The sequence below is a fragment of the Equus quagga genome, chromosome 1 (genome assembly GCF_021613505.1).
Source record: "Equus quagga isolate Etosha38 chromosome 1, UCLA_HA_Equagga_1.0, whole genome shotgun sequence".
NCBI lineage: Eukaryota > Metazoa > Chordata > Mammalia > Perissodactyla > Equidae > Equus > Equus quagga.
Window position 1 is genome coordinate 148,031,145 of NC_060267.1, and position 14,351 is coordinate 148,045,495.

The window sequence follows — 14,351 nt, forward strand, 5'->3', positions numbered from 1 at the left end:
CCCCCATTAAATATCTCTCAGAAGGACCACAGCTATTATTCAGACTTCTGTCATTGTTTCTCAAAGGCTTTTATAAACCAATCTTACCTGCAGAATCCACAATTGATTAAACATTTGGAGATTGGACAGGAACAAGCTTCTTGTAAATGTTTTGTCAGTGTTCTGAGTCTTTGTGACCAAATTATTGCTATATTTTACTTCCTTCTATGTTACTAGGACAAACATTAGCATCTTTGAGTATTGACTCACTGTCAATACTAGTGGCACTTTACATTGCATGACCCAATATAATTGGTGGAATTAGACCATGCCTCTTCTGATTTTCCTCTAAACAAAGAAATCTTATTTTCCAGGTAGATGGTGGAACTTGAATGAAGGTGGAACCGGGTTTGGTATAGGGCTGCTATTACCAAGACATTCAGGTTTTCCTAATTGGGGAAGGATAGCTACATGCATTCAATAGATCTAAAACTAAAACCAAAGTATACATCTAAAAAATGTGAAGTCAATGAATGGATGAAATGGGTGCCATCTTATTTCCAGGATGCCTGTAGCATTGGTTAACGGTTTGTCTACCACATCTCCCAATGTGATGCCAGTTCACTTAAAAAATGCCTGGAACATCCTTTCCATGCATTGTCCATGAAATAGGCTCAAAGAGGATAACAGTGACACATAAGCAAACACACATTGAAGAGAGAGTGAACCAAACTGGTAGTAAAAACATGACCTTCCTCTGTAAGGTCAAATAATTTTATTTTGATTAAACACTACAATACAGTATATATCCATTAAAAAAAGAAAACTCTATAGAGTATATAAATTATTCCTTCCATTCATCAATTCTTTTCTTTTCCATTACAGCTTTGGTACAATGTGATTTCAGTATATAATTTTTAAATACTTTTCGCATCACAAACTCAACACAAAGTACAAAACTAAGAATCCAAATTAGGGATATTATAATCTACACAGTGGTATTCAGTGGTAGGAGAAAATCTTACCTTGATGAATTCATGTCACTAGCTAAGCTATAAAGGCATACCTAGCAGACATGACAGAAATATGCACCATTAACCAGCTAATGTGTGTATTAGTCTTTTTTTTTTTTTTTACAGAATACCAGCAGCAATCATTTGAGTGTTGAGTGAATACTTAAGTCCTCAGCCAGTTTTCCACCTTGCTCATCTTCCCTTAAAGGCCATGAGTAATATCTGAAGAAATGTACTCCAGCCAGATCACTCAGAATTTGACCTGCCACCCGGCGTTGCTCATACTCGCACAGTTTGTCCTGCAGCTAGCTGACATCACGGGGACAGTGCTGGAGGGGCAGTGTGGGCCAATCAGCCTAAGGTTGTTCTGAGGGGTCGGCGGTGTGACATTACAGTAAACAGGCATTCCAGTGGCTGGGAGTGACCCTTGACTTGCCTGGTTAGGTAGTATGATTGGCTGTTGGTAAGACTGCTGGGGCAGTCCTTGAGAACCCTGGGTCATTGGCACCTGTAGGAAGAGACAAGAGAGAACCCTGCATGACGAGGTTATTCTGGGGCATGCAATGAGCTACTGTGGTGTCATGAAAAACATTCAAGCTTTTGGGTTAGATCTAACATGTCACCAATCCCGGCTCTAACTTTTATCAGCAGTTTCACATTGGGCAAGTCACTTAACCTCTCTGATTCCCTAGACAATTTGCATAATGATACTTCAAACTACCACTAAAAGGATTGCAGGGATTATGGACAGTGCTTGGTACATGTCTGGCAGGCAATAAATACTCCGAACATGTTAGTTCTGAGTTTCCCTCTTTCTGTCTCGTTACCCTCCAGGTACTGCAGCCTGGAGCTCCTGCTCTGGATTTCTCTCAGTTTGCAAAGTGAAGCTCCCATTCTGGTTTTATGCAAAAAAGTGGCCTGGACCCATCTATAGCAAAAGGGGCGTTTGTCCCAGCCACCTACCTGGCTCTCAAACTGCAGGTGTAAGGAACCTCTAATATGGAGCTGGAGATAGGAATTGATGCAATGTGAATACAGATTGTCAGGGTAGGAGGGCTGAGGATAAGTTCTTTAGGTCCAGAAGTACCCAGTGCAGCCAAATTTAATGATGAAAGCATTTCACTAACCCTTTGTTTCCGCTTCCAGTGTATTTCAGGATATAAATCACAAAAGAGTGCATAAAATGTTTTAAATATCAGATATGGGTTTAGTCTAAAAATGCAATTTTTAGGCCCATAAATGCTGTTTGAATGAATCTGAAATGCCATTTTAAAATCTCTTATAACATAAAATTGTGGTAAAATAAACAGTTGGGGTGTGTACAAAAATGAATGGGAGTTTGTCAAGAGGGCTTTCTCTCAATAAGCAAAATTTCAATAGAATACCCAAAGGTCTTCGTGAATAGAACTTTAGACTAAGGAATTTTCTTCCACAAATAAAAGTTTCTATGGGGCCACCCCTGGCAGAGCACTCAAAAGTCATAGTAGTTATAGAAGCTTACGGTTCCCATTTTCTACTTGTCTATTACAATCTTGATCCAAAGTCAACCATTAACAATGGCTGTGCCTAGCACCTACCACCCAGCCAACCACCAGACATAGGGACATATCCATAGCCTCTACTTTGGCAAGTGCTACTTTATGACCCATAATTTCCAAGCTGCTGATGTGCACCTGATAAGAAGACATGGTTGGGTAGGAGACCATCACGCTTTGCACCGGAGTTCCTGTTTGGTTGCTCATCACGCTCTGACTCTGAGGCGGCTGCTGCACTCCCAGTAGGCCTTGGAACCCTTGTTGACCAGACAAGACCGGCTGGTAACCTGCAAAGAAAAACCACTTTTTGAACTGGTTGTGCCAGGAAGAACACAAGTGATATTTCATGGGGTCAGAGCACTTGCTCACAAGGCAAGATTCAGACATTTCAATTTCCATATCACGAATGTTATCCAGATAACACTCTCAAGAACGTTATTTCCTAAGAATGCATTTTTTGCTTCTAAGGGTGGACAAGAGTATGACTGCAAAAAATTCACTGATATTTCCATCCTTATGCAGAACAGCCCAATGAGCATCTTGTGACAATGGTAAATTCTTCACAACACAAAAACAGAGACCTCTATCGACACAAGTTGATAGCTATAAATTATACCTTTCATGTTTGTCTTTAGCTTTGGTTTGATGACGTTTGGAGAATTCACAGATTATCAAGCTTATTTCTTATTCTCTTACCTTTCTGCACAACCTCATTTCACCTAGAGATCACCAAATGACCTATTACCTTCAGATGCATTCTATTTTCCATGTCCTAGTGAACAAAATGATTCACTACCCTAATTCAACATCCATTGCCTTAGACAAAAGGCAACAGAAAGTGAAAAATATAGCATGTCTTGTTTCACCACTAACTCCCAAGAGAAAACACTCCAATAGGTGACCATGTACATGTAATAGATAATACAGAATACAGCATTTAAAACATTTATCTGCTTGTGTTCTTCTGGATGCGTCAGTTAGTTGGATTTTTTTTTCTTCCTTTTTTAAGTAGACCATAATTTATTTGTTCTAATTATTTTAATTCTTACCACAACAAATGGTTTAAAATGCATTCTTAAAGGAAGGCTGTGAACTGTTCTTATAAATGTTGGGAAGAAATTTATGACTTAGGTGAAAATGACATGGTGGTAGAAAAATGAAACAGATTCACTTCATGCTATAAAATAGGGTCTTTTCAGAGCTCCTGGTACTAACCATATGGAGTATCTGAGAATAAGTGGAACTGCTGTCTTGATACAATTCTCTGAGATAGAATCTTTAAAATCATAGATTTTCTTAAAGACTGTAAGTTTTAGAATAGGATTTTAAAAATTGAAACAAAGGGTAAAAAACTTCCTAATCAATATGCATTGTTAACAAATACTCTCTAGTTGAGTGCATGTGAGAGTAAACTTTATATTGAAGAAAGGTAAAATTATAGTCTTTATAGAGGACAATATTTAGCTCTCTTTTGCCATACAAAAAACATCTTCACTCATCTTAGAAATATTGGGGAAATGGCTTGCAAACAGTCCCTGAGTTAGGAGATCAGTTCAATTCATAAAACAAGATGGAAACAAGGTGTAGTCAGTCTAGAACTCATGAGAGAGCAAACTAGGGGAAAAGCCAAGTTGGGAGGCCTGACCTGTGCCTGAGATTGGTGTGTGAAGCAAGGGTGTAATTTACAAAGTCACCCTTTGACCTTCTTTATGTGTCACATTGTTTTACATTGACATTACTCACCCGACTTCATTTTCATAGTGGTTTTAACTTGAGTTATTTTAAGTTCTTGTAGAGACACTACATGTTAAGAATATAAGAGTATTGACCACCTTCCTTCTAGCTACACTGTGTCCACTGTACACAGTCAAAGCCTTCCTTTAATATGCTCTGCAGATCTGTGTAAGACTAACGTCAGCTCAGAGGGCTGCATAGCTAAAGTGTTTATAGTTTATACAACAGGGAAAAACTATCAGACATGGGAATAAGAAATGTGACGAAGGCCGTGTCACGGTCCTCACCACCTCCCAAATGCCTCATATGCAGAGGCACGGGGGAGAAATTGCTTTTAACATTAATGGCAAAAAAATTGTCTTCTATTATTTCCCATTGTCTAGATTTCCTCCCTTAATTCATATATCCATTTGCCCTGAAAAATTCTGTTGCTATTTTACTATTTCATGAGGACATTATTTCTAGCCACATCATATGCCTTGTAGCAAGAATTATTATATATGCAAGAAAATAACTTGGTATGATTGTAGAAAACCTATGACCAAGTCTTCCTTACCATTTAGTTCTATAGCAAAGAGTAGGCAATGGGAGCACACTCTCAAATTCACGTAATGGCAAATATCATAGATCCTTGTTTCTGGCTGAAGATTCAAAGCACAGGGTGAAAATGAGAGAAATGTCTTTTAAAATTCTGACTTATATTTGGTCCTATGTTGAAAGCCCAGCTGGCCTCAATGGCCCTTTTGCAGAATACACACAGCTACTAAGTAAACAAAAACAGGAGAGGAAAGGAAGGAGGGGAGGAGCGGAGGAGAGGTGCAGTGGCCTTGTGTATGAAGATTATTTATGTATTTGCTTATTGAATCCTTCCATCCTTTAACAGAGTCATCTTCAAAATGACTCTTTTACAGAGTCTGTTCAAAAATAAATTGAGGTGGCCTCTGAGAGATTCATTTATTACACCAGTTCTAACCCAAAATTGAAGAGAAGCGAATATAAGTCTTATGAAAACAGAGATATTAAGACATACAAAAAACAAAAGGTCTTGGAAGGAAGAGGAAGCACACATCAAATAATATTCAAGGAGAGAAAGAGTGAGGAGGTTGGGTCTTCTCATCCCGATAAAGATGCAGAGCCTGGAAGAGCGCAATTCATCTTTGCTGAGAGCACAGAGGCAGTCACACTGCAGCGTCTCCCTCCCCAGGCCTCCTCTGACGATGATTTGTGAACTCTAATATTCAGTTATGCACAGCAATGGTCTTCCAGCTCTGCACTGGGGTTCCCACGGTAAACACACTTAAGGCAAATCAAGATTTATGTGGGGAGCGAGTAACGGTCTACAATTTCAAAATGAAAACTTAAGTGTAAGGAAAGCCCAATTTATATTCATGAATCTCATTCATTTCTCAATTCACTGTCCAGGCAAGAAATTTACACCTGGAATGGTTTAATTGGAGGTACCCATTTCTTCAAATTATGTCACTGAAGGTAGATATCAAAATGGTCTTTCAGACTGGAGGCTGTTTGGAATGTGAATCTGAGCTCTGGTCCAGGAATAGATGAATAGAAATGTGATAGCAGTGACCTAAGAATGAACTAGCTGTGTCTGCCCGAAACACAACACACCCAAAGGCAGAGATGGCAGCACTAGTAGCAACCTGCTTATCTCGTCTATTCAAATGAGAAATGTGTTCCAGTTTGTCAATTCTTAGCTGTGAAATGATCGTTTTTTCGTATTTATTGAGGATTAGCAAGATACAATGCATCTTACAAAACAGAAACAGCAACAGTATCTGCCCTGTAGGCTTGCTATGGAGATCATAAAAACATTAGCTATTTTTATTATTTCTTTTTCAGTCAAGATTAATTCGATTTTCAAGTCACATGCATCATTTATTTTCTGAAGATAAAAAAGTTAGGAATGGACAAATGCCTCCTAGCAAATAAAAGAAGGCACTCTGCTAAGACTGAAGATTTATAAGATTTAAAATGTCTGGATCTTATAAATCTGAAAATTTAATAGTGTCTCTACTAAAATACAACAGTTATTGAATACGATTTGTAGTTTGAGCATAACCCATTAATATTCTGTCAAGGAAACATTTTTCCTGATGTAGCACAATTACGAAAAATCAGAATGTGTAAATTGATTAGAGATTATCAATTGGTGTGATTGTGACTAACATTATTTAAATCTTATTTGAATACTTTGTTACAGATCCAACGTTTTGGAAATGAATGAAATGATAAAGGAGAAACCTGTATTTTCAGGTTTTTGTTGCCCTAGCTGTTGTTGTTGGGTTTGGAGGTTTAAGGTGGGGAAGCGAGTAGTTAAGAAGGCAAATATCTACAGAACAAATTAATTGACAAGCTAACCAGTTCTCACTACCTCCCCCAACCCGCCCAAATAGTAGAATTTTTGTGCTGTATTTATTAAGTAAAATCTTCTTAATATGGTAGAATGTCTTTTCCAATGATTAAAGTTAATAACCTGCTTAATATAAAAATCACTTATCTTGGATGAACCAGGATAAAATATTTCTCCGAGTTCCTAAAGAACTGGTGAGCTGTTTGATTATGAATTCAAACTCTGCTCTGTACAAAGTTTTAAGACGGAATCATAGCAGTTCAGCTGTGGCATGGCTGGTGAAGAAGATGAAGAAGAAAAATGCTGATCCAGGACTCGCCTCTCCCTTTGCTGAACTTTACAGTTTGTGCATTGTGCCACTTTCCAAGATCTGCCTGGTTCTGCGTCTTGACTTCCTATCGATTCCTCTACATTTTCATCTTCTTTGAAGAGGATATAAATAGCTAACTAGCTGTATTTGTTGGTCACTTAACTTTAATCCAAATAGTGAATTATGTGCTTTTATCTTTATTGTCGTAACAATCCTGGGAAGCAGTCACTGTTATTAAACTTTTTCTACAAAAGAGACAACTATGACTTAGAAGAGAGACGTAGGAACTTGTCAAGGTCACACACCTGGTAGGAGGGAAGGCTGCAATTTAAGCTGTGGTTTTCTGACTTTGGCACCCTTGCTCCTGCTCACTACATTGTAGTACTATTTCTTATACGTTCTTCCGACTCTCATATCCTAACCCAATTCCTTTAGCGTGGCAAGTACTCAATGTCCACTTATTTCAGTAATTCTTTTCTCAATAGTTAAAGCCATTAAGTAAAGAGGACAAGAGTTTTGATGCAGTTTGTTGAACAAGATATTGTTAGCGTCAAAGAAAGAAAGAAAATCAAGAGTAAAGCATAATTGCCCTGTCAAAATCGACTCATACCACTCAAAAACAGTTTTAAAGTTTTATTACTCAGATAATGGAACACCAGACAGACAGTCAGGTGGGAGTGGAGTGGAAGTTAGTCAAATGGACATTTTCATTTATGTCATTAGTTTCTAATCAGCTGATGCTACACTTTTCAAGTACTAGGACCATTTCAAATAATGGCTCGCCTCACAATCTTTGAAGACTCTGTATATTTACTTTGGATTGTTTTCTCAAAGTGATCTTAAAATATAAGGTAAAAATAACTTTTCTACATTAAATGTAACACCAATTCAGTTATGTGACTCTTCTAGGCACCTGGTTACCCCTAGGAAAGTCACTTGGCCTTTGGAGGCAAAAATAGTATTCATAGTATTTGAAGGACAAAAATAGGTAGGTGAAAGAAGACACACGGGGGCTTTACAAAATGACCTGGGATATCAGACGAAGGCCTGGAGATCAAAATCTCCAGGCCACTTGCAGAGGGCTGTACTTCCGGGGTTTATAGACACATCATTATGCCTTTTAATTCTGTGAACACTGTGGATTTGTTCCCAAGCTTTACTTTGTTACTAGGGCATTGTCTCTAACACAGAGAGACCTTTCTAGCTTCATTTACCGACAGCACCTTGGTGCTCAAGGTAGCCGTGGGTGTGGAAAACAGATATGCAGCATGATATCATAATATCTCTATGGTTTCCTGAAAGAAGAACTAACACCTTACACTTCAAAGAGGTGAATTTGGGGCAATGGATGACCTCTACCTGCTACCCTACCCTCATGTAAAGTGGAAGACAGCGCCAACAGTTCCACTTACACTGAGGTCTTCCAGAACCAGGAGTTCTTGGGCGCTCAGGAAGGCATCTGGTTTTACTGGCCTTTACAAACATCCTACTCTAAGATAACTCCCAGGTGATAAATCCCAAGTGGACAATGTAGGCCAAGTGGAGTCAACTTTGAAAGCAAGATGTGAATCTTTTGAAGCATTTTGCCTCTAAACCCGTCTCCTAATTTATGCGAGCTAAAACCCTAGTGGGACTTTTAAAACAAAAAAGCAGAATTGGAAGACACTTCTTTTTTATCTTCAAACATGTCAAAAATTAAGATATAGGATAAAAATATCTAGCCTGAAAATCATAATCAGGTACTGTCCTGTTCTTATATATAAAGTGAAATAGTATAAAATGGTCCAAAAAATTCAAAAAGGGGAGTACAAGAAATTGCTTTATTTTGTTTGCTGTTGAAGCCCATCATGACTTTTGTCATCTTTGTGTAAATGCCTGCCTTCACCTTCCTTATTGGTAGTCTCAGCATCCATTCCCTCTCTTTTCCTTACCATTTATTATTCAGTGGTTCTAATTCCTTAGGAATATGATGCAGAATGACCTGCGGGGAGTCTGTCTGGGAATGGAGGTATTACAGTACACGTCCCCATGAAGACCAGTCCATCCTAATGAATTTGAGGAAAGCTATGTCAGGCCCTAAGTGGAACTATGCTTCCTGAAGCAGCAGTTTTTCTTCCTTCTTGCTCTTTTGCTCATTAGCTTTCATACTGCACAGAGTGTAATTCTTAAAAGCCTCTTTACTGTCCCCTGAGAACATCCACGCATGGGTCATTTTCTAATGGCAGTACACATCAGATGAACCATCCTATTACTGCAAGCTCGGGGGCCTCTTCACTGCAATTATAACATCCTGATCCATGTTATCACAACTACAAAGCTAGTTTTCTTTCTCTCCTTTTTTTTTTTTAAATCAGGGCAAACATAAGAGACATTGTTAAATGACTAGAGGAATGGATCATGCACAGAATTTCAATGAATGCCTCTGAGGGGAGCCGGCATTGAATTCCATTTTAAATGGAAGAGGCTGTCATATTATTGAAGTAATTCTCTGAACTTTCCTGGCCCAGAGTGCTGTGCTGACAGCCAGAGAGCTTCAACAACCCAGAGGGAGAAAAGCTGCATGAAAGACTCACAAACGTTTTACTTTCTTAATGAGGCTGCATGGCTTAGAAGAAAATGTGGCAATCTTGCATTCCTGCACCTCTACCAGTGTTAATTATGGATGTACTTAAAGCCAGGCTGGGTGGCAGCAAACTGCTGCTGAGGAAACATCAGGAGCTCTTTCCCCAGACTAAGCTTGGGGCAAAGTCAAGGTGGAGATGGCTCTAATAACTGTCCCTACAATAATATTCCCTCTGGTGGATATTTTCATTGATGAACTGCTGTTGATCAGCTAGTTAGAACAGGATAATCATGAGGTCAAAAGTTATGGGGTCAACACCATTGTGATCAAATTACTGTCATTGTCACATAGCTACAGGGTGTAACCCAGCCCTGGCCAACTATTTTGAAAATAAGTGCCATGGTCACAGATTCAGTCTGTAGAAATCTACCTATCACAACAGGAAAAACTACTTCATAGGTAACTAATGGTGAATCAAAAGTGCTCTCTTTATGAAAGAAAGCACTATAGGGGCCAGCCCAGTGGCCTAGTGGTTAAGTTTGGCGCATTCCACTTCAGCGGCCTGGAGTTCACATGTTGGGGTCCCGGGCGTGGACCTAGCACTGCTTATCAAGCCATGCTGTGGTGGCATCCCACATAAAATAGAGGAAGCTTGGCACAGATGTTAGCTCAGGCACAATCCTCCTCAAGCAAAAAGAGGAAGATTAGCAACAGATGTTAGCTCAGGGCCAATCTTTCTCACAAAACAAAAACAAACCAAAAAAGAAGAGCACTATGAATTATTTTTCCCAAGTAAAGATAACTATCTTCTTCAATTCCAGACTGGCCGAGTTCTTATCCAAACATTATTCTAGTGGTAGATTTAACAATAATATTTTTCTGTTGGTACAGTATACTGGGAGGCAACAGCACTAGTCTAGGGCAGAGACAATCAAGACATGAACTCATGCAGGGGTGGTGGGAATGGAGAGAAACCTACATTGGAGAGAGCTGTAGGATGTGACTTGTCAGAAACTGGCTTCTAGGAGTTTTACCGGTATCACAACTTTGGCAGACATGAGCATGGATTAATTGACTATACCATAATTGTGAATGTCAGTCATCCACTGGAAAACTGACTCTGAAAAAGAAAAGCCCTGATTTATAGTTTTTGTTGATTTCCCTGGTGTAAATATCCCCACCATGGCCAATTTCAAGCTTCAAACAGCTTAACAACTAGCTGGCAAAATTCCTGATTTTTTAACAGTTACCCTTGTGAGTCAGAACGAGATAGCTCACCACAGTGGCACACCATTGACCTAAATTAAATGTCAAGCAATCAAATTTTCAGTTCATTTAAGTTTTATTCCTTTTATCCTTCCTTTTCAAACCTTATTGACTATTTGTACTTTGACATTTGGTGTAAGAATGACTCTAAGAACCATTCGCAGAGATTATGCAAGTGGTAGAGACAGGCCACAAACAGAAACTTGTAGAATACTGGGATGGCACTAGGATAGGAGCATGCCTCAGACTCTAGGATCACTGAGGAGACTTACTTCTGGTGTGAGTGAAAAAATGAGAAGCATGTAGCAGAGGGCTTCCAGGAGATCATTTCAAACCTAGTATTCAGAGATGAGCAGGTGTTTGCTAACGGGGTGGGGGAAGAGGGAATAATCAAGACAAAGGAGGTATAAACACAAGAACCAGCATGTGAAAAGTCCAGAGATACAAAAAATATGTTCAAGGATTCTAAGTATTTAGAGGTAGCAGCAGGCTAGAAATGGGGAGAGGCAGTGCAGGAGGATAGAAATGGAGCTGCGCACAAATCCTAGGGCCTTAAAAGCCATTTATGAAATTGGAACTTAATATTGAAAGATTTAGAGTGCCATGTAAGATTTATAAGCAGAACAATAAAATGCTGGATAGCCATTTCATAAAGATTCTTCAGGAGTCTCTTGGAGGTTGCATAGCTAGAGGTAGAGAATCTACTGGAGGCCACGGCAATAATCTAGGGCAGAGACAATGAAGACATGAACTAAGGCAGAGATAGTAAGGATGGAGAAAAGGGACACATCAGAGAGATACTTAGGATGAGAACTGTCAGAGACTGGCATCTATGAGCTGCATGGAGGGGATGACCGAAAAGAAAAACCCAGGAATAAATCCCAAGTTCCGGTTTGGGTAAGGGAGTAGACTGTAGAGCTTTAGCTGTAATACAAAAAGGACAAGGACACTACTGTGTTGCTTAACAATGGGGATACATTCTGAGAAATATGTCCTTAGATGTTTTTATCTTTGTGCAATCATAGAGTGTACTTATACAAACCCAGATGGTATAGCTTACAACACACCTAGGCTATATGGTACTAATCTTATGAGACCACTGTCGTATATGTGGTCCATCGTTGACTGAAACGTCATTATGTAGCACATGAGCATAAATGGAGATGATTAGTAAACAAATGAGCAAAAGAGTTCTGGAGCTCAGGCAGCCTGTTTAAGCAAACAGCCTATCTTAGAGGTACAGATCTGGAAGTCATTCAGGACATAGTTGCTCTTGGGGACAATATATTTATGAGTGGGTACAGATGAGAAGACAATCAAGATGGAGCCCTAAGGCACAATATTATTCAAATCTTGGCCTGAGAAATGAAACTTAAATAGGAGAATGAAGAGTGGTAGGAAAATTAAGAGAAGAACCAGAAAAGAATGGTGTCAAGGGAGAGATGGGAGAGGAGTGTTTCAAGAAAGAGACGTGACAATGACTAGAGCTGTACAACTACTCAGAAAGGGAAGAAATAGAACCTAAATTCAAAAATATGCTGATGATCGGGACAAAAGCAAGACAGTGATGAGTAAAGCAGCCAGATAGGAAGGAAAAGGAAAGGCATTCCATGGAGAAGGCTGACAGTGAGACCATGTCCTGGGCAGAGAACTGAGCAGAGAGCTAGAGAGGAACATAGGGTCAACAGGATTTTGTATTTTTGTTGTTGTTTTGACATAAGCCAAACATGAGGGTTTTTACATTTTGGAAAAGGAAATGAAGATGAAAAGATTAAAAATCTGAGAGAGGGTAAGAAAACCTATGAACCTGTCATGATTCATAGCACATCAAACATCAAGGGATGCATACAACCAAGAAGGTTGGGACTGAGTGACAGAGAGTCTGCATTTTCTCTCTGGACCATTTGATAGCTTTCAACGTCACCTCTTCATTATTATATACCTCATTTGATCCAGCAGTACAGTGTCCTGGGTCTTTCCTCTCTGCCAACTTCGTTGATGACACAGGATAGCTCAGAGAGCTTATGAGAAGACACAACAAAAAGCTATAACATAAGTTTGGGAAGGCAACAGAAGCTACCCAATATAACTTCTGACAAAAATCTGAAGGAAAGAGGCTCTTGTTTATTTTATAAATATGATTAGTGTTTTTCAATCCACATGAAATGGCAATAACAGAAAGAAGCCTTGATTAGAGACGAGTGAGAAGCCCATGGTCCCACAAACTCTCCATTCAAAATTAATTGAAAGGATTCAATGATACAATGACATGTTCTATATTATCTACTGAAGTAAACAATTAAATAAAATTTCCATGAAGAAACTGAAATAAACATCAGTAAGATGTTTTCTATCATATCATGGACACATATCCTTTGAACATATATATGCCAAATGCAAAGTGCTAATGTTTTCAGGGTTTATTTTATTCTGATTTTTCCTTAAGGTACAAGTAGATATAAGCAATCAGTTTTGAATTTCAAGATGCCAGAAAAAAGTTAAAAAATCAACTTGTTTACATTTCATTGCAACCCAAGAGTGAGTGACTGATTCTAGATTATATAATGTATAGCTCAAAGAAACCAAAACCAAAACCAAAAGAAAAAGCCCATAACTGAGCTTGGCATAAATGTGTGTATTCTACCCACAATCAACAGATTTCAAGGAGAATTTGGGGATGAATGTTTGTAAAGTTCTTATAGTTAGAGTTTGGGGAACATGATTTCTGATTCTCTGTTATTCCGTCTCTTCCTCAATATCCCGACAGATGACGCCAAAGTAAAGGCTCTGGGCAACAGATGACGTTACAACTCCAACCAGCAGTAAAGAGATACTTTCTGTTCAACTACATAATCAACTGATTGATTATCCTTGGTAACAACAGTAAGAAATAATCTCCCCATGTGGGAAACCCGTATTTAAAAGCATTGTTTTCATCTGGATTGAGACTCCAATCAAAAGTCTTTGGGCTTGTCCATACAAATACAAATGTGCTTATCTTTTCAGCTGGCTGGAATTGGAGGCTATGGTCAACACTTAAATCCGATTTCACAATAATCAAAGTGAAAATGAAATTGAAGGACAAATTGTCTGTCCTGAAGACTCTTTCAATCATCTCTCTATGGCAGGCTGTCTCCACCATGACAGAGCAGTTTCATTTTTTTAATGGCTTGCTCCAGGGTAGGAAAAGAAATGATTCAGATCATTCACTTGTTAACTTTTCCCTTCAACCCAAGGCATTCAAGGGTAATCCTCACATTTCGCCAAGGTTAACTCTTTATAAGCACCCAAATGGAGCATGAGCATTTTAAGATAGTCCCACGTTTGTTGCCTGAGGATTCCTTCAAGGCCTCCGAGGAGCTCTCTAAACCTTTAGGCAGAAGGAGTCCTCAGGGCCAACTGTCTTCAGGGTAATCAGAGATGCAAACACACTGGGTCTAAGAGAACCCAGCAGAGGCCTCAAGTTCTAGCCTTGGCAGGACACCAGTCTACTCTTAGAGGTACCACTAAGAGAGTGCTTTACTGGGCCATCCTTACCCAGGGAGGTTTGCATGCTGGCATCGCAGAGGTGTGGATTCTCACT

General features: G+C 39.1%; 1 protein-coding gene across 3 annotated transcripts in view; it reads right to left on the reverse strand.

Moving 5' to 3' along the window:
- Positions 1-855: 855 nt before the first annotated feature.
- ARPP21 (cAMP regulated phosphoprotein 21) overlaps positions 856-14,351 on the reverse strand; it is a 151,633-nt gene continuing 138,137 nt past the window's right edge. For all 3 annotated transcript variants that reach the window (XM_046678733.1, XM_046678743.1, XM_046678726.1), the window contains exons 19-20: positions 2,666-2,814; positions 856-1,500 (exon numbers count right to left, since the gene is read on the reverse strand). In XM_046678733.1, the coding sequence (XP_046534689.1) occupies positions 1,243-1,500; positions 2,666-2,814 (407 nt within the window). In that variant the 3' untranslated portion in view covers positions 856-1,242. The remainder of the gene's footprint in view (positions 1,501-2,665; positions 2,815-14,351) is intronic.